This window comes from Crocuta crocuta, unplaced genomic scaffold (assembly GCF_008692635.1).
Source record: "Crocuta crocuta isolate KB4526 unplaced genomic scaffold, BGI_CrCroc_1.0 scaffold164, whole genome shotgun sequence".
NCBI lineage: Eukaryota > Metazoa > Chordata > Mammalia > Carnivora > Hyaenidae > Crocuta > Crocuta crocuta.
Genome location: NW_027530016.1, coordinates 2,158,950 through 2,179,530, shown reverse-complemented (window position 1 = coordinate 2,179,530; position 20,581 = coordinate 2,158,950). Strand labels below are relative to the sequence as shown.

The following is a 20,581-nucleotide window of genomic DNA, read 5'->3' as shown; positions in this document are numbered from 1 at the left end:
ATTTTGACTACATATATTTCTGCATTTATTTTATTGCCATCATCAATGAGATTTTTTCCTATTAAAAATTTCATAATTACTGGAATATCAAAAAGCTATTTATTGGTGTTAGTCATATCTAGGAACTCTGAATTCTCCTACTAGTTCCAGTAGTTTACTCAGAGAGCTATCCATTCTATATAAATCATACTATCAACAAAACAAGGATCTTTTACTTTTTTTCTAATTCTCATAGTTTCCTTTACTTGTCTAGTAAGACAATGTCAAAATGTGATGATAGCAGANATCATGACCTAAGCGAAAGTCGGACGCTTAACCGACTAAGCCACCCAGGCGCCCCGATAGCAGATATTCTTATCTTGTTCTTTAATGGGAATCCAAATATTAAACGTGAATATTTTGTTATTTTTTAAATATATATATATTTTTAAATTTTTTTAATGTTTTATTTATTTCTAGGAGAGACAGAGAGAGAGAGAGAGAGACAGCGCGAGCAGGAGAGGGTCAGAGAGAGAGGGAGTCACAGACTGAAACAGGCTCCAGGCTCTGAGCTGGCAGTCAGCACAGAGCCCGACGCGGGGCTCGAACCCACGAACCGCGAGATCATGACCTGAGCGAAAGTCGGACGCTTAATAGACTAAGCCACCCAGGCGCCCCTAAATATATTTTTTTAAAGTTTGTTTATTTGAGAGAGTATGAGCCTGTGCATGGGGGAGGAGCAGAAAGAGAGGGAGGAAGGAGAGAATGCCAAAAAGGCTCTGCACTATCAGCACAGTGCACAATGTGGTGCTCGATCCCATGAACCATGAAATCGTGACTTGAGCCGAAATCAAAGGTCAGACACCCAACCAACTGAGCCATGCAGGCGCCCCAAACGTCAATATTTTTAACAGGCTTTCCTAGATGAAGAACATTTCCTTCTATTCATTCCTAAGTTGCTGAGAAGTTCTTTTTCTTAAATTGTAAATGACTTGGGAGTTTACTCAATGCTTTTTTGTGTATCTACTGAGAGTTATGTGACGGTTTGCTTTTAATATTTAATGTGCTGTATTACATAAACAAGTTTTCTGATGCTGAACCATCTTTACTTATCTGAAATAAAGTCGATTATTTGATGGTGTGGAATTCTATTTAATATTTTGTTTTAGAGTTTTTCAAAATCTATTTTCATGAGAATGGATTATTTTGTTTTCTATACTAACCAGAAGTACAACAGAGTACACTAAGTACTAAATTTTAAAGTACTTACAGGGAAACTCCACAGGAGTTTGGAGGAAATGGAAATTCCTAACTGTGTTATGTAAAATGGTATTTAATTATTTCTTTTGAAATGTCAAATCTGTGAGGAGGACAACATTATTTATAGATTATGTCAGTTATTAAACTATTTTAGAGAATGTATAAAAGTGAAGACTGATATTAACTTCATATTCACTGTATCCTGTATTTTAAAAAAGGTATCTTTAGTACTATATTTCTGTAATTTCAGATGATTATCAAGATATTTTAAGCGGCTCTTACTGCAATCAAACCAGAAATACAAAACTTTCACTTACCTATTGATTCAATCTGGAAATCAAAGGTGAGCTCAGATGATAATTTTCTGCTAGATTTTAATCTTCCTTGGAGATTTACTATTTTTATACAACCTAAAGAAGGGGGAAGGGGAGAGTCACTCAGAAACTAAGATAAAAGAAAGGTGTTAAAAATACGATGTTTGTAAATAAAAACTTACAATCCAAGCAGACAAGAATGGTATCTCTTTCCAGTTGGGTTACATGAGTAACACTTGTCTGTGGGCTATCTGTAACACAAACAAACTCAATAAACTGACATGAAAAAGTAATATTGAAAGCACAGAGACCTAAAAACAAGAATTCTGAACATCACTGAATCTGAAACAGATTTAAAGTTTTAGCTGTATATATGTGCTGGTTGAGCCAGAGTGCTTGGGTCTAAACTGATGCAGGTGCTGAATGAAGTCTGTGCTCACTGGAGCGCTAAACTATTGTCATTACTACCAGTGATGCCATCGGGAGTCTAATCCTCTGTATTATAGTTATGACTGATTTCTGCTTTTAAGCTCAGATGGCCAGGGACTGTGCTTTGTATATCATATGGTAGTGCCCAGCACCAAATGCAATAAATATTTACTGAGTGACTGCATCAGAGAGACAAATTACTTCCAGTACAAGTGAGTTAAAAGAAATTCTTAAGTATTTTGAGAAGTATGAAGTATTATAAAAATGCAAAGAGGCATTATTTCTATTATAATGACTTATCAAGGGGCGCCTGGGTGGCTCAGTCGGTTAAAGTGTCCGACTTCGGCTCAGGTCATGATCTCACAGTTTGTGGGTTCGAGTCCCGTGTCGGGCTCCGTGCGGACAGCTAGCTCAGAGCCTGGAGCCTGTTTCAGATTCTATATCTTCCCCTCTCTCTGACCTTCCCCTGCTCACTCTGTCTGTCTCTCTCTCAGAAAAAAAAGAAAACATTAAAAAAATTAAAAAAATATATGTAATGATTTATCAAAGTTCTTATAAACTGAGAATTTTTTGTAATTGTTTTTTAATGTTTATTTACTTTTGAGAGAGAGAGAATAGGAGAGTGCAGGGAAGGGGCTGCGGGAGGGAGACACAAAATCTGAAGCAGGCTCCAGGTTCTGAGCTGTCAGCACAGAGCCCGGTGCAGGGTGCGAACTCACAAACTGCAAGCTGGATACTGAGCTGAAGCTGGACACTCAACCAACTGAGCCACCCAGGCACCCCGAGAATGTTTTTTTAAAAAATATTCTATTTACTTATTTATTTATAAATACGTATGTATATATACAAGATCTATATCTATATAGAAAGCACGAGTGGAGGAGGGTTAGAGAGAAGCAGAGAAGAGAATCCTAAGCAGGCTCCATGCCATCAGCTCAGAGCCCAGTGCGGGGTCCAAACCTATGAACCATGAGATCATGACCTGAGCCAAAATCAGGAGTTAGACGCTAACCAGGCACCCTCAAACTGAGAATGTTTAAATGATTTTCCATAAAGTGAAAGTGGGCTACCCCAAACTTTGTATGAACATCAAAACTGAAATTTCTGTGCTACAGACCTTTGTTTCTGGCCTTGTGTTTCCTGGGTAGTGGGTCTGACGATCTCTACAGTCTCCTGTTTTCTACTTCTATAGTATTAGTCTTGGGACACCCAAGGCCTGTCATTAAACCTTCATACGTGTTTTAGACTTGGTACTTCTGTAACCAAGCGTGGATGAAAGGACATGGAACATGCCTCCTGAAAATCAGTTCTGTGTAGCTTTTATACACGTGCGTGAGAATTAACAATCTGAACGTGTCTATACAATCAACTTCAGCTCAGGAAGCCAGGCTAGCATTACTGGAGAGAAAGTGGAAAATAAGGTTTTACCAACAGCTTGCATCAATTTGTTACCAAACACCAGAATCATCTAGAGAGCTTTAAAAAATACTGATGCCTAGCTGCCACCTCTAGGTATTACTATCGAATCGGGGGCATGTGTGACTGGAGGTGTCAGGAGTTTAGAAAACCATGGACTCAGAATTTCATATGATGCAAAACTCTAATCATACATTCTCTCACTCCATTTGTATCTTCAGCATCTCAAAACCAGAGATGAACTATAGTTATCATATTTAACTTCTACTAAAGGGATTTCATTACAGTAGAAGAATGAAATCAGAAGCTCCTTAGAACAAAGGTACCCATAGCTGTATAAAATTCTTTTGTGCAGAAACCAGGCCCTTCATTCAACAATTAGTAGAAAGGGATTTAAAATTAGAATGCCTGGGAGAAGTAAGGCATTAACTGAAATCCACTAACAATAAAATATCAGTCAGCCAACAACGTCTTCCTATCAAACAGGGAGGAAGAGCACCCACTGTCTAAAAGAGCAGGTGGGTGTCTAAGAGACAATGCAGACCGGAGAATTCGAGGGACCCAAGGAAGCCACATCATGTTGTCAAGGGCCAGCCATGTTTTCCTTCCACAATGTGTCCGTAAAGGAAAACCGTTTCAAGTTTCCTGGGCTTCAGGAAGTCATGTAATGGTCTCTAGGTTTTTGTGAATGTGTTTGCAATCATTTTTTTTCCAGTGCCAAAAAAGTCTCAGCTCTAAGCTTTTTCCTTTTGTGAACACTCTTTTAGGCTTCCAACAAACCCCTGACTAATCAATATTTATCGGCAAACTGGCTTCTTAATATTTCCCTAAGAACCCAAAGACCCCGACAAAGGACCTCTGTAAGACCTTTAAAAATTGCCTTCTTGGGAAGATTGGGTAGCTCAGTTGGTTAAGTATCTGACTTTGCCTCAGGTCATGATCTCACAGTTCATGGTTTCGAGCCCCACGTCTAAATAAGAAAACATTAAAAAAAAATGGCCTTCTTAAATGGCCATTGTCAATTTTACAGCAAAACATTGTACACTGTTATTTTTAAAGGGCAAAAAAGCAAAAGGAGCTCCATAGTAAACACGGTGCTTTAAGAAACAAGAAAAAAAGACCATTCTGGTCACTTCTTTTAAAGTGTAAAAAGTTCAATCAGATTGATTTACCATGAAATGCAAGTTTTACCGATGCGTACTGACTGCACCAACAAGACTCAAGGTTTCAAACTATAATCAAATTTCTGTAAAAAGATAATTAACTGGAAATAATTATTTCCTGAAATACTAGTATGAAGAAGGGATCTGCTCTGCAACTGGGCAACGCAGATCAAAACTGAAGAAAACAAATTGTATAAAAGAGTAATTTTCAAGCATCCTCAAATATTTCAGAAGTAGCTGTTTAGTTATAATTTGTATCTCAGTTACAAATCATTAAAGAAATCATGAAAATTATTGCACAGCACCTATGTCTCAATTACAAAAATATAATGGAAAATAAACTAGACTCAATGCAGTTTTTCCTTTTATTTAGGTCACCTTTTCTAAGCCCGAGGTCTGTGTACATGCAGTTGTGATGGTGCGGTGCCTGCGTCAGCGTCGCCGGCATGAGCCGGGGGCAGACAGAACCGCGCCCTCGCGGGCCCCGCTCCGCGTCCACGGGATGAGCTCCGGCAGTGGGTGCCAGCAGGCCCGCAGGGGACTCCCACCCGTGCTCAAGTGTGGGAACCACTGGTATGTCCTGGCCGCAATGGTTCTGTAAAAATCACAAACCTGATTCCGTAAACCACGAAGAGGTAGAATTGGGGTTGACAGTTTCAAAGCGAACCACCTGGTTGAAGTCTCTCCCTCTGCTGACACCAACACAGACGAGAGGGTACTCCTGCTCCGGAACCACCAGCATTTCGAACACTCGGAGCGGACAAGGTATAGGGAAATCGATGTGCTAGACACAGAAACAAAAGTACATCAGACAAGGGAACACAGAAGCCAAATCCTTTCATGAGAGCACTGAGAGTTTTTACTTCTACAAAAACATGGAAAATAACGCTCTGTTCTGAGGACTGCTTCTTGTCCCACAGAAACTGGGGACGTAGGAAAAATAATTACAAAGTATTTGATTGGAGGCTTAACACTGAAATTTTTTTAAGTTAAAGAAATCACATAATTTTAGGACATGAGGGCTAGAAGGGAACTTGTAAATCACCTGTCCAACCCGGGTGAAAACTGAGATCGAGAAATGTGGGCACGGGCCTGGGCCCCGCGGCCCTTTGTTGCAACGTCTCCTGTCTCCCCACGTGAGTCTGCTTCAGTTACACCCCCTGCCCTCTTGTCCAGCCGCGCAGACGTGCAAATGCTAATTAGCAAGAAACACTCCTCTCATAAGTGTGGACATGAGAAAATCCACAAATAAAAGAGAAATTTAGCCTTTTGGCTCAAGTGATGCTATTCATCAACTCACACATAAGACGCAACCAATTTTAATTTTACATAATTTCAAAAGTATTGTTATACTGCTACAAAGAGACTACATAAATTTATTTTATAAGTTTGGAAAAATAGATGGAGAACATAAAGGTCCTCAGTAATCAGGAAATTAAACTACGAGACACGATGCACAGCCACCGGACTAAAATGAAACAAGTGACAGTAACGAGTGTTACCAAGAGGAACAGACGAGCGCTCACCGAGGGATGGGAACCTAGGCGGGAAAGGCCACACCGGCTGACTACGTTATCTGTGCCTGTCAGGGCCCTGCAAGAATAGCATTACCCGTGCTGGAGAATGTGAGTAACACACGCAAGGAGACATGATGCGAACACGTTCACAGCAGTACTGTTCAAGTAACAAAAAACTGAAAGGAACGCAAATGCCCATCAACAGTAGATAAAGTTATGGCCTATTCGCACAATGGGAGATCGCAGAGCAATGAAAATGAACAAACTAGAGCTCTATCCAGAAACTACACAAACCTGATGCTGCGCCAAAGCCAGACACAAATGAATACATAATTTATGACTCCACTTACATACTGCTGAAAAGTCAGGTAAAACGAATTCTTATTTTAAGGGTTTAGGGGTGTACGTTTACACAGTGAAAACGGAAAATAAGAGAGCTGACTCATAGTGGATGGGGGTGCCATGGGGAGTTTGGAGGTGCTGATGATATTCTTCACATTAGGAAAGGTTGTTTTTTCAAAAAATATGGGTCTTATCTATACGGTAGTAAGTCCACGCTTAATATGTTTTAGATTTTTGTTGCTCTTATGAATCAGCTGTAATTTCATTTAACTTCTCTAAAGGTTAGTATTGGTAGTATTTAACAAAGCTACTGAATTTGATTTACTTTTTAATTTGGCAACATGTAAATTCTAAAGAAAATAAATTCTGGAGAAAAACAGGTGAAACAGTTCTACCATAACTATTATTCTTAAAGTGTCAGAAAATACAAAAAAAAAAGTGTTAGAAAATACATTGTGGTCCTTGAGGCTAGAAGGTGAAGCTCTATGTGCACCTGCTGTTCCCATATTCCTTCCTTCCCTGGGCCCACGAGGGTGTGCCTCCACTCCACGGGTACAGACGCTTCTTCACCGACACTGCCAACCTCCTCTCTAGAAGCTTTCCCCTTACCTGGGGGATAGGCTTTGGATAAAATCTTATCATATTTTTAATAAGGTAAAATATTTAAAATAATTCTCTTTGAAATGTGATAAGAGCAATAAAGTAGAAAGTAACACTTCTATTTATTCATCTATTTTTGGTCAGCAAATAAGAAAACCAAGAGATTTTGAGTATTTCTATTTAGCTTCTAATAATAACATTTGTATGTTAAGTCATGAACAGAAGAGGACTCCCATCTAAAAGCTTTAAATCCAGTTGCTATTGGTGATGGTCCCTGAGGGCAGTGACTGTATCTTACTCATTTTTTGTCTCCCTAAACAGCACTGTACCTGCTTTGTAATAAGTACAGAATTGTTTGCCGGGAAGGTTTTTAACATAACTTTTATGATGAAAATGTAGTCTAATCAATCAAAAACTCTTGTCAGAAATGTCATTAAGAAGAAGGAAGACTACAGAAAGGATAAAAATTTCTAAGCACAACTTATTAGAAAAGCAACACCATAAATATTAATCACAATAATGCCAAATACAGAAACAAAATGTCCACAGGGACTTGGAGCACAGAGATAGGGGAAGGAGAGCCGAGTTAAGACTCAGGGAGGAGAGTAAGAGCCTAGGGAGAGCACAGGGACTTTAAGGGGAAAGTGGGAAGGGCGTGAAGTCCTGGAGACTATACTGTAAGTCTAGTATCTTTGAACACTGGCATCAGGCCCCAGCAGCCAGGGCCAGGCTCCCTGGGACTATCCACTTGGAAAAGAGAAAAAGTGGATGGGTAATTTTTAAGTTTCCTATGTCTTCAAAGTATACATTCTCTCCTGCATGCTCTTCATACCTAAAATTTCTTTAACTGAGAAAAGGGTCTTTCGGTGTGTATTAGGATAAGTGGTAGAACATGTCAAATCACACAAAAAATTCATTCATCCTAAGGTTTGATCACATTGTATCTATGAACACTGATATAATGACACTGTTTTTCATTCTAACAGAGGTTAGGAATGAAAGGAAACGGGAGGATATACCTAAAATAGACTAAAGGGGTAAAGGAAGGGACAGGGAAGGGAAGGGGTGCTGATGAGTCAAACCATGTACACTTTACCCCTCCATTTATGATAAGGTATATTTCTGTGAAATAGGCAAGAGAGGAGGAGCTGAGAACATAGCAATTTTTGCCATAAATGGGCTGTATTCAGAGGCTCTGTTTTAGACAGTTCTTAAGACTATTTTTCCCCTTCAGCTCTTGGTTTAAAGAATTTTTGTTTCAGTGATCTGTGGCAATACCACCTCCATGAGCTCAAAATTCTTGAAACTGTTTTTTCATTTCTTCAGCCCTAGTTAATTTTGAAGTTAATAGTGATATGAAATTAAAAATAGATTCCTTAGTCTCTTATAAAAATTAAATAACAGGAAGCCAATATTTTAAATACCGTAATGGTATATTATAAAATTTAGGAAGAAGAATACACTACAATTATATTCTGACTCCAATTTCCTTTTTTTAAAAAAAACTTTTATGTTCATTATTGAGAGAGGGAGTAGGGGAGGGCAGAAAAAGAGAGGGAGACATAAAATCTGAAGCAGGCTCCAGGCTCTGAGCTGTCAACACAAAGCCCAATGTGGGGCTCAAACTTACAAACCATGAGCTCATGACCTGAACTGAAGTCAGAGGCTTAACTGACTGAGCCACTGAGGCGCCCTCTGACCTCAATTTCTATGGAGATCTCAAATGCTCAAAAATTAGATTAATTTACATAAAATAGCAAAGGAAACAGCTTTAAAAAATTCCTTTGGCAGTTCCTTGGTGTGAGTGAACCTGTACTTCACAGACTTTAAGTTAGTTTTTCCTCCAATTTAAAGTTATAGCTGAGTAATATTAGATATTTTAAAGAATATTCAGTAATTAAAGATTCTAGAGAAACTCAGGCACAAAAATCCATTCATGGGAAAGCCTGGGAAAATTACCAGGTAGGCATATAACCCAGACCAGAACTTCCCTCTCATCATGGTTACCCCTTGTCTTCTCAGGCCAAATGCCAACTGTTTCTCTGCTGTGATGGAGCCGGTCAACCAGAGAATATACTGAAACAACATTTCACTGCTTTTTAACACCTCTTGTTCTGGATATCAGATGGTATATGTGAGACACTATTTCTAGCTCCTACTGTCATTTCCCTGAACCATTTCTCTAGTCTCTGTTGAAACTTGTACCAGGCCAACTCATCTCCTTACGATCTTACGGAATAAAGTGCACCACAAGATGTGGCCTGACAGGGGCCTCCTGGGTGTCACTATTTTTAGTGACTGATCCTGGAAGTGGAGATGTAATACAGGGAGGAGATTAACACACAGGCCGACTTTCACTCCCCTGACACATAATCCAAAATCATGAAATTAACCTGAGAACTAATGGGGAAAAAATGTGTGTGTGTGTACTTTTTAAGAACAGGAAAATTGATTTCACTTATAAGCTTTTATACTAAGAATAAATTACATTACTTTTCATGCTTACCTTAATTAACATAAATTTCTGCATTGGTTCAACCCATTCTAAGAGAACAATGCTAGTCTGAAGCGCCCCACATAGGTACTTATGGCCTGTGTAAGGATTTCGCACTGTCAAGGAAAAAAGTATACGTTAAGTCCTCTTATAATATAAAGTCCTTGCGATAGTAGTTGCAAGCGCTGAAAACAAACAAAAGCTGGCGGCTAGTTCAATTTCTTAATGAGACTACAGGGTGAAAACCTTTCAGGTAACAGCAGGAAACTCCATCACTTGCAGGAGTTTTGTCTAACGCACAAATGAAACTGGTGGTTGTTATGGGATGTGGGGGTGGGAAGAAAGATTTTATGTCTCATGAGAGCAGGGAGATTAGGTGAGGCAGGAAGATCGTAAAGGAAGGATCCTAAGAAGATTTGGGGAGAAGTTGCTTAACTGATAGGCTACAGCATGTTTAGGACAGGTGATTAAGGATGCTTTTGATAGTAATGTTCAGAGGCGGTAATGCTTTGGTTGCAACAGCATGAAGACATTAATCAAATCTCAAAATACAGGTTTACAAATAATAAAACAAAGCCTCAGAGTTTTTTAAGGGAAGGAAATGAAACAATTTTTTGGTTTTGCTATATGCAAATGTTATGGGGGTGGGGAGGGATTCGGGGATTGTTTGTGAACAGGGAGACTTTAAGCTTCACACCACAGGCATAAGGTTTCACACATCAGAGACATGAAAATATGTGGAATGAATAAATGCAGTCTCATAAGCCATTACCAAGCAGCATGTGAATGACAAGTAACAGGCCCCTTGGAGAACAGGGCATGATAAAGTGCTGTAATAAAGTCATCCTACTTTCTCCATTTATCCAGTCAATATATTATTTGCAAAACAACTGTTATGTGTGAGGCACTGTATTATAGGCTTAGTTTACATGGAGACTAGATGGCCAAGACATTTGTTTTACTTAAGGGGCAAAAATAAACTACTACTGGCAGAATGCCCTGGAGGAATACTGTTTTATGCTAAATTTAAAAATCAGCCTCACAGTGTTTTCTTATTCGCAACGCAAAGCAGGAGAGAGCTACGTGCTATGGAACAGTTTACTTACCAACACAACATTTCTGACACCACTTGGTTTCAGGGATTTTTGCTGATACAGCAAATTTCCTAAATGTAAATGAAAATGAATATATAATACATGTAGGTACAGTTTGTTTATGATAATGGTATTATTACAGATGAGTGGAGAAAAGGTGAATTGGTAAAAACTGGTGCTGACATAATAGGTCATCTATTAAAAATAAGAATACATTTCATCTGTTTCTCATCCCTCCTCCAATCAATTCAAAGAGATTAAGGATTTATTAAAGTACGAGTAACAAGACTATAGAATATTTAGTTTTAGAAGAATATAACCATGGGATTTCCTTAAAAAAATACAGAAAAGAACAAACTATATAGGAAAATATTAATAAACTTTTGTTTTTAATGTTTATTTATTGAGAGAGAGAGAGAGAGCGCTCGCGTGCCAGGGAAGGACAGACAGAGAGAGGGGGACAGGAGATCTGAAGTGGGCTCTGCAGTGACAGCAGCAAGCCCAATGCAGGGCTTGAACTCATGAGATCATGACTTGAGTTAAAGTTGGACACTTAAAACAATTGAGCCACCCAGGGACCCCAATATTAATAAACTTTAATTGATACTTTTTTCCCTTAGGGATCCCTACCACCTCAAACTACAGGTGGCATTCAATTTGTTCAATGTATTTGCTGACTATATTAATAACTTTGGTTTACCAAAAGATACCACTAAGAAAGTAAAAAGATATGCCATAAACTGGGGAAAGATATTTTTAGCACATATAATAAATTTAAGCTATGTAAAACAATGTCTTACCACTAAAACAATTTATAAGAACATTTCTTAGACATTTTTCTCTTCTAAAGAAGAGTGAGAGAACAGATTTTCTCTTAAGGTCCTTGATGGGTTCTACAAACAGGTGATTCAAACTTAATGTGTAAAACTCCATTTAAAATTGTTTTTTAAAACTACAATTAAAAAATACCCATGAACTCAAATGATTTTTATAATGAAAGTTAATATAACAGACTGCTAATACACCAAGTTTTGCAAGCCTCAAATTACACTTCTCCATTCCTGTACACATAAACTTCTTTTACATGTGTAAATGTGCCACATTAGAGGTCACTGCTCTGCACATCTTCTAAACAAAGAAAACAGAGTGGTACTTGCTGGCAACAAAATTGTAGAGCAGGTATATGATGCTCAATGCCATTCCAAACACGCTCAGAATAATCTTTTCTTCTTTATGTTTATTTTACTTATTTTGAGAGAGAGAAGGGCAGAGGAAGAGGGAGAGAGAGAATCCCAAGGAGGCTTGCGCTGCTTGCATGAGATCATGACCTGGGCAGAAATCAATTTGGATGCTTAACCAACTGTGCCACCCAGGCGCCCCAAGCTCAGAAGCATCCTGATGGATGTTCTTGTCACTGTACAAGTACACTGGCAGCTGAGTAACAACCAAGCATGTAATGCTGAGGTATTGTAATTTCAGCTTTTAATATGTTTTATATGCTGATATTTATAAAAATCTATAGTAATTATTGCTAACATTTACTGAGATCTTACTGTTTACAATGAATTTCACATGTTCTGTGTCAGACCCTCTGATAATGCCATGAGATAAGTCATAGTATAGAAATCTGAGGGCTATGGGGGGCACTCAGCACGGAGCCTACTTAGAAGATTTTCTCTCCCCCACTCACTGCTTGCTTGTGTGCTCTCTCTCACTCTAAAAAAAAAAAAGGAAAAGAAATCTGAGGGTTAGATTTAGTAATTTCCTCAAGGTCATACAGTTGGAAGAAAGAACTCTAAGAACTCTAATCTAGTGTCTTAGTCTAACTGCAGTGTTTGTAGTGATTCAACTTTGAAAGCAAATCTACTTCTCTTTTATGATTCTGGATCAGTTTAACTGAAGAGTATTCTGAGTTTGCAAGGCGAGTTGTTCAAATCTGCTGGCACACATAAGTACTTTATCTGTGTGAATTAGAATTTTGTTGATACTACGGTACCTCAACAATGACACAGACATTAGTCCGATACTGAGGCGGTAAATGACCAGAGTGACAATCTAGAATATCTTGATTCAAATTTTGGGTTAAAGCACCTACTGTTCCTCTAAGTTCATACTGGGGAGAATTTTACATTCCAATTCATAAATTACATTAATAATTAAAAAATACCCCTTTCATATGCATTAGAATTTCATACAGCTTAAAATGAAACAAAAATTCCACACACCCTTTAATTAAACTGCTTGAACCAAAGTACTTTTTAGAGTTAAAAAAAAATCTGAATCAACCTCTTGATACATTTCCACTGCAAACATCTTAATGTTCCTTGTGTATACTTGTACAGAACTTGTCCCTTGGCCCCCAAGGTTAACTTAGGGGTTAAGTTACTGAATCTGTTAAAACTCAGGAGGACTGATTGGCTGCAAGGTTCTGAAACATTATAAAGAATACTACACAGTCAAGACAAAATCAACTACGAAGTATAGCTTAGAAGTTAACGATAATGAAATGATTCAAAACTGAGTTGTGAGCAGCACACAGAAATGTTATAAAAACTCATAATTTTCTACAGTGACCTCTATATAGACTTACCTTAATTTTAGTTATGATTTTACAACAAGGCAATAAAATTTATTTACCAGCACACAATTAACCAGGATTCTGTGAGCCAACATTCTCAATGTGTTTAATGTGAGATATTTTAGGGTACATTACAGACACAGTTCAATTTACCATGCCTAATAATGACAATAGGACTATTTTTTAAGAGCCTAATATGTGCCAGAAATCATGGTGGATACTTTACGTAATTTATCATTTTTAAAACAACTTTGTATACTGTTTTAAAACAACTTGTATACTTCCATTTTACAGATGAATACCCTGAGGGGTTGTGTAATTTATTCTAGGTCCCGAACCTACTGAGTGAACAATGTAGGATTTAAATTGAAGACTACCTGATTTTAAAAATTATGCTTAACGGAAGAAGCTTTACCATACAATACAATGAGTACCTGTATTATGAGAACCACAGCACATTATAAGATGCCCAAGGAAGTTTAATTTGTGCTCACTTTACAGCAGAAGAACTAGTACTAATATACATAAACTTTAACATGCAAAAAAGGTTTTCAGATTTCTTGCCAGTAAATGAGAGAATTAGGAGTAGATTTTACAATGACTGGTTTCTAGATAACAAAGTTGAAGAAAGTGGGAGGACACATTGGTGAGTGCTACCAACACTGAAGACTGCCTATAACAAGATTACATGAAATAAAAGCCTCGAGGTCAAGTACTCTTCCTCTATGGAAATTCCTTAAAGGAAGAGGTAACATTTTATTCCATTTTGTTTCAGCTGTAGACTAGGAAACTTTCCGCACATCTTGTATATTCAGTAAAGTTTCAAGAACGGAACACGGCTACAAATAAGCTATAAAGGTTTTTACTTTGGCAAAATGATAGAAGAAAGTGAATGCATTAAAGCGTATGTGCTTTACATTCTTGGGGGGGGGGGGCAGTGCCCTTGTATACTTTAAAGCTTGGTGGCCAGTTTCCATGCCCAGAGGAATTTAGGATTATCAAGTCAGAAGGCTAGAGGAAGATGTGCTGTAAGAAGACAAAATCCATAGCACCAAGTGGCAGCTGAGAGGAAAAGAGGGGCAGAGAAACTCTTTGTGAAGAAACTCCCTGACCCCATTCTTGGGGTAGTTCTTGCCCTTAACCCAACTGTAGATTTTATAAGTATAATAAATCAAGTTCAGTTTTAGTATATGTGCTGCCGAAGCGAGCACTAATAAATCAAGTTCATAGTTGCAACTCTGATTCATCGTGAAAAGGTCCAATTAAACTCAATGTAATCTATTTCGAGACAGAAAAGCATGCAGTATAATTTTTAAATGGTTTTCATCAAAAAGGTTAATTTTTAAAGTCTTTTGCACAAAGGGGCAAATTTTAGCTGTACAATAAACTCAGCAATTGAAAACAGCTTTTCAAGGTACTTGAAAGCTAACACTGCATATTAGTTGCTTTACAAGTGATATGGTAAAAGAAGAATGGCTGTAGTATGTTTTTGTAAAATAAAATTTATAGCAGACTCAGAAGACCTTTTAGTCAACAAATAGAGTACAATAATAAGCAAAGGAAGAGAGAACATAATGAAAAATTCCTGAGAGCAGAAAAGCAAAAGCCCTCAATTCCTAAGTAATTATCTTTTAATGTAAAAACCTTAATTTAATAAATCATTTTGATTTTCTAAGTTTAGAAACTGTACTTTGAGACAAATTCATGTTATTCAAATTAACACAAATATGTCCAAAGCACTAGATATGATGAAAAATTACTAGCAAGTTATAGAAAAAAATTAGTTTTAATGTATAAAATTCTAAAAAGTATTTAGTTTTAAACTTCTAGAGGTGCCTCTCAGTTCTTGTGAAAATCTATTACCTCTCACAATTTTTTTATTACACATGATCTCCACTAATTCAAACTGAGTGCCTTTTCAATTTCTGCAGTGTAACTATTATTTAGAATTAATTAACACATAATCTCTAAGGTTGAAACCTAATTAAGTGCACAGTTACCTTGGCAGTATTCGGTCAGGGAGTTTGTGTGCTGGAATAGCGACAGGTAATTTTTGCATCTGTCTTGCATAATCAAAAAGCCCTGGTAAATTATGGGAATAAAGCTGAGAAGCTTTACCTGTAAAACAAACAAATAAATAAACAAATAAATAAACAAACACACACACTTACACACACAATATAAAGGCTAATAACATAAATAGGAACAAGTGTAAAGTATCAAAAAATTAGGGCCTCCTGGGTGGCTCAGCTGGTTAAGGGTCTGACTCTTGGTTTCAGCTCAGGTTACGAGTTTTAGCCCCACATTGGGTGTTCCACTTGCCTTAGATTCTCCCTCTCTCTCTGCCCCTCCCTGGCTCCCTCTCTCTCTCAAAATAAATAAACTTAAAAAAAAAAAAAACAACCAAAAGACTTACCAGATATTGATAGTAAGCAATTGTTCATTACATATAACCATGTACACCTTCGGGGGAATAGCTGATAAAAAAAAAGTGCAAAGTTCATAAAAGATAATAGGTAAAATACTTCTATTACGTGTCTGTGTTGAACCAGTCATTCAATTGGCCAATTCTAGGTCTTTCATCTTTCTCTAGACCTAGTGCCTCTCCACAGGAGGAATGCCAGTGGGAGGGGCCGTGTGGTCAAGCAGTTCAGCACGTGAATTCTGGAACCAGATGGCCTGGGTCCATATCCCAGTTCATCCACTTAAGCACAGTGGGATCTCTCAAAAGTTACTAATCCTATCTGTGCCTCAGATTTCTCATCTGAAATGCAACTCATAATGGTATCTATCTTTGAGAGTTGTGAGGATTACCTAAGTTACTATGTAAAGCACTTAAAAACAGTATCTGGTGCACAGTAAGTTTTATACTGGTATTAGCTACTAATATCATCAGCATCATCATTTCTGCAGGCTGTTTGGCATTGCTGGCCCCTGGGCACTAAACATCCAAAGCTTCCCCCCGTCGCTGTGACAACAGAAAACATCCCCACACAATTCCAAACACACTTTTTCCTTTCTGCTCCAACTCAACATTTCCTTGCCCTTTGACCAAAATCTCTTGGCGTCACCTATCACCACGCTGCACACAGACAGGTGTACCCAGATCAGTGCAGGAGCCTGACACCAAAGCTCTGGGGTTTGGCAGCTGCCTCCCCTCCCCGCTCTGCTTACTGTCGCTCTTCTGCACTCATTCTATACTCAAGTCAGACTGGCCGTTCATGGCTGCCAGCCCTGCCACTCCGCGCCTTCACATTTACCCTCTGTCTGTCTGGGAACTTTCCTCTTCTTGCCACTTATAGTCTCTTCTCACCTCCCCACAGGAGGTGCTAGTGACGTGTGCTCACTCCTAGTGTGACACCTAACCCGAGTGTTGCAGCTACTGCCATGCCTCTGTTACACCCGTGAGGTCCCAAAGGGCAAGGACAAGTCCTGTGAACACATCCTCAGTACCCGATAAATACAACATGCTTGCTTGATGAAACTTTTATGGATAAAATCATAAAAAGAGGCAAAAAAAAAAAATCACAAAACTGAAACTTCTTTCTTATCTAGTATGTATATATAACTTTAAAAAAGGAAAATACAAAATAACGCACCTGCTCCATTGATGTTTCATGAAGTTCATTAAGATTCAAAGTATAAATTCCTTCTTCAGCACCAAATATCAAGTACTGATCTGAAATGAAAAAAGTAATTCACTGGTTTTGATAGAAAAAATACTTTCGAAAAGGATTTATATAGTCTAAAATAATGTACTTATGTATTATAACCTGAAAAAAGAATTACTGTGATTGATAAGCTACATACATATTTTAATGTTTATTTTGAGAGAAAGAAAGAGAGAGAGAGAGAGAGAGAGAGAGAGAGAGAGAGTGCTAGTGGGGGGAGGGGCAGAGAGCAAGGGAGACACAGAATCTGAAGCAGGCTCCAGGCTCCGAACTGTCAGCACAGAGCCTGAACTCAAGAACCACGAGACCATGACCTGAGCTGAAGTCGGACACTTAACTGACTGAGCCACCCAGGTGCTCCTAAACAATAAATATATTTTAATACAAATAAGTGGCTAAACACTCTACCTTAATGAACTGAGTTATATGTAAATACCAGCCTCAAAGCAGTGAGGAAAGTTTTATGTAAAAGAGGTTCTGAAGACTGGGATACTAGGGTTCCTCACTCATCAGAGGGTGCTGAGGACAGGCAGAGAATCCACAGCTCATTTTCTAAGATGCTTTTAAGAGAGAATCTTGTATAATTGATGTATAGAAAGTATAAAGAAAAACTGATACAGATTCAAAGTGTTTTTGCAGATGGGCTACCATTATAAAAATAACATAGAAAAACCAGGATCTGGCTACTGCCTATTTAAAAAACTAATAAAACTTGGGTACCTGGCTAGGGTGCTCAATATCTTCTAGAAGATATTCATTTAGCCATGGTCCTGTCTGATCTGCTTTTGACAATATAAGACAATAGGTCAGGAACTTCTCCAGACTAAAGTATGTTGAGAACGTAGAATGCCAAGAGCAGTGTTATACTGCCCAATATCTAGGATTATTAGCACTGGCAGATTAAAAACATGAGTTTTGTAGTCCAATAATACATTCTAACTGGGTTCGAACTGCAGCTTTCCTACTGACTGGTGATGAACCTTTCTGCACGTCACTTTCCCTACCTGTGAAATACAAGTTCCCACCTTGGATTTCGAAAAGATTTAGTAAGAAGACGTGTGTGTGCTTATGCATATCTTATACACACATGTTAAGATACAGATATATAGTGAGGGAATGCAGATGGTCTTTAGTCAGTGACTAATGGCAATGATGCTTATTCTGATCTCCATAAGGTGGAGAGATCCTCTAAAGCGGTCACCACATTCTGGAACCTGGGTAGCTAAATTCCTTTAACAACAGTTGTGTCTAAAACACAAAGACAGTGAATGTGCGGCAGTGGAGAAAACTTTTGTGGAGAAAATTAGGGTGGCACAGACCACACAGTTTTGCTATATTAATATGGGGACAACACAGTGAAATTTTAGTGTAATAGGTCACCTCAAGCACTGTTAATAAGATAGAGAAACGTACTTACCCTAAAAAATTTTTAAAAAATTGTAACAAAATATTTTTCAGAAAGAGATTCAGAACAGGAAGAAAACTGAATGCTTTCATGGCTTCAGTTTAAAAAACAATTAGAAAGGGGGATGCTTGGGTGGCTCAGTTGGTTAAATGTCTGACTTCAGCTCAGGTCATGGTCTCACGGTTCATGAGTTTGAGCCCCACACTGGGGTGTGTGCTGACAGCTCAGAGCTGGGAGCCTGCTTCGGATTCTGCATCGCCCTCTCTATGCTGACTCATGCTCCGTCTCTCTCTCAAAAACAAACATTGAAAAAAATTAAAACAACAGATAACAGATAAAAACATATAGTGCTACCTCTTGTATCTGGGTTTATCCAGGATGTTGCACAGTGAATTTTCAAGGGACATCCATTAAAAACCTTTGAAAAGCATGCACCCATCTGGAAAAAACAAAGAACAACCAAGTAATGATACTCCCTGCTAAGAAGGAAATTATAACCGCTACAAAGGTGAAAGTTTTCTTATTTCATTTCATTTACTGAATCATTGAATGTTATTAATAATAAATAAATGTTAACTAATCTTATTAATAATAAAATGCTACTAATCACTGAATTTAACATTTCAACACAAAAGAGTATGGCTGATTACAAATTCACATATGTTCTTTAAAACATATAGACCCATTTTTTTAAAAAAAAACTGAGCAATGTGATTATTTTCCCTGGATGAAATCAATAAAAAGCTTTATTTTTTATGTTAATACTTATTAAGCCCATTTACAAGTCTTTCATATAATAAATACCTTACTAGAAACATAGTATCATTCATTTGAACTTTCTTTTAATCTTCAAAGAGTAAAATGTTAATTTTGAGATTATTGTTCAGGTTAGAATAAATAAATACAAGAAAGCTTACTCATTTAATCACTTTTACTAGCAACAACTTGGGGGAAAGAACACAAAAGTATTTGATGAAGAGAAGCGCACTGTGTATCATTTTATAGTTGGAGTGTTTTCTTCACAAATATGGGGACGATACCCAGAGACACACACCACTGTAGTGGATTACAATGGACTAAAAATATTAACATAAAAATAATCAAAATAATAAATCCCAAGATTTCCTTCTCCTCACAGAAACCTACCAACCAATATCGTTAAGATTTAGGTACCAAATAACAACAATGTGGCAACACCATGAGCTGGTAGAAGACCTATAAACATGTTTCCATGGTGTAGGGCAGAAATTGTATCATTAACTAATTATGGTAATTATGTTTTAAGATAGCTGCCAAAATTCGTATGTGGAGGTGCTGCCTCACCCCTAAAAATCCAAATGACAAAATGAGGTGCCAAACAATCAAACCAACCCCAAGTGTAAGCTGGTCTGTACGGTCAGGCCACCTGGCTTTCCAGCCGGGGCTCCTCCCCGGCAGCTGCACACCTGACGTGGGCTTTCTGTGCAGCCACGCAGGACCTCCCCTCATGTCCTTTATGTGTCTCTGCCAGACTTGGGAGCCCTTCATTCTCAAAACTTTTATAAGATAAGGCATACATATTTAGATCTTTATATTAATTCAAAAAGTAGGAAAAAGGCTAAGAAGTAAGGAACAAGGAACTAACGGGTTAAAAAGCAGAGTTGGGAGGTTACAGAGTAGAAACTCTGTGGACACCTAAATTAGTGTTGTCACGTTAGGTTCAGATTAAAGATTTGCAGCGGCGAAAATGTAGTTCTATCTATACTGGCATACAATTACACTGAATATAATTTTAATCCTAAAACAGCATGGTCTAATCAAAAAACTAAAAAAACCATGACGATGTGCCTTTCCTACATTTCTTCAAAAATGTCTTCAAAGAAGATATTAGCAAATTTTGGAATAAAGGAACTTTAAAATGTAGAATATATCATTTTATTTTGAAAAGCTACTTTTAATATTTAAATTAGCAATCTTACAGATTTTTTTCAATACTAATAGAAATTCCTTCAAACAGGTAAAAAATCTAACCAAGGGTATACAGTCAAGCAATTATCGGTCACTATATTTAGCCTGAAAACAACTTATTTGATATTTATACTTACATGAACTTTAGGTGTTGGGGGTAGACCGTTACTAATAGGCTTCTGGAAAAAGAATACATGCATGAATATACTTCTTTTGTTGCTGTTTGGTTTAATAATACCGTATTTCAAATATATGTATTAAAATAAAATACACGAGTATGCTCTCTGTAAAAGGACACAATACGGATAAGGCTAAAATCCCCTATAATCCTTCCATAGTACCACTTATTCCTGGTACCTCCCCACTCTCAAA

At 37.7% G+C, this 20,581-nt stretch overlaps 1 protein-coding gene across 4 annotated transcripts in view; it reads right to left on the bottom strand.

Annotated features, from left to right (window-relative positions):
* The window catches only part of MAP4K3 (mitogen-activated protein kinase kinase kinase kinase 3), a 185,613-nt gene that overhangs the window by 7,912 nt on the left and 157,120 nt on the right, over positions 1–20,581 (bottom strand). For all 4 annotated transcript variants that reach the window (XR_013335148.1, XM_077764230.1, XM_077764231.1 and 1 more), the window contains 10 exons: positions 20,347–20,388; positions 18,617–18,701; positions 16,786–16,865; positions 15,603–15,663; positions 15,187–15,304; positions 10,621–10,679; positions 9,527–9,630; positions 5,174–5,345; positions 1,736–1,804; positions 1,557–1,649 (listed from right to left, as the gene is read on the bottom strand). Coding sequence is in view for 3 of the 4 variants with exons in the window: in XM_077764230.1 (XP_077620356.1) it covers positions 1,557–1,649; positions 1,736–1,804; positions 5,174–5,345; positions 9,527–9,630; positions 10,621–10,679; positions 15,187–15,304; positions 15,603–15,663; positions 16,786–16,865; positions 18,617–18,701; positions 20,347–20,388 (883 nt within the window). In the remaining variant the exon portion in view is untranslated. The remainder of the gene's footprint in view (positions 1–1,556; positions 1,650–1,735; positions 1,805–5,173; positions 5,346–9,526; positions 9,631–10,620; positions 10,680–15,186; positions 15,305–15,602; positions 15,664–16,785; positions 16,866–18,616; positions 18,702–20,346; positions 20,389–20,581) is intronic.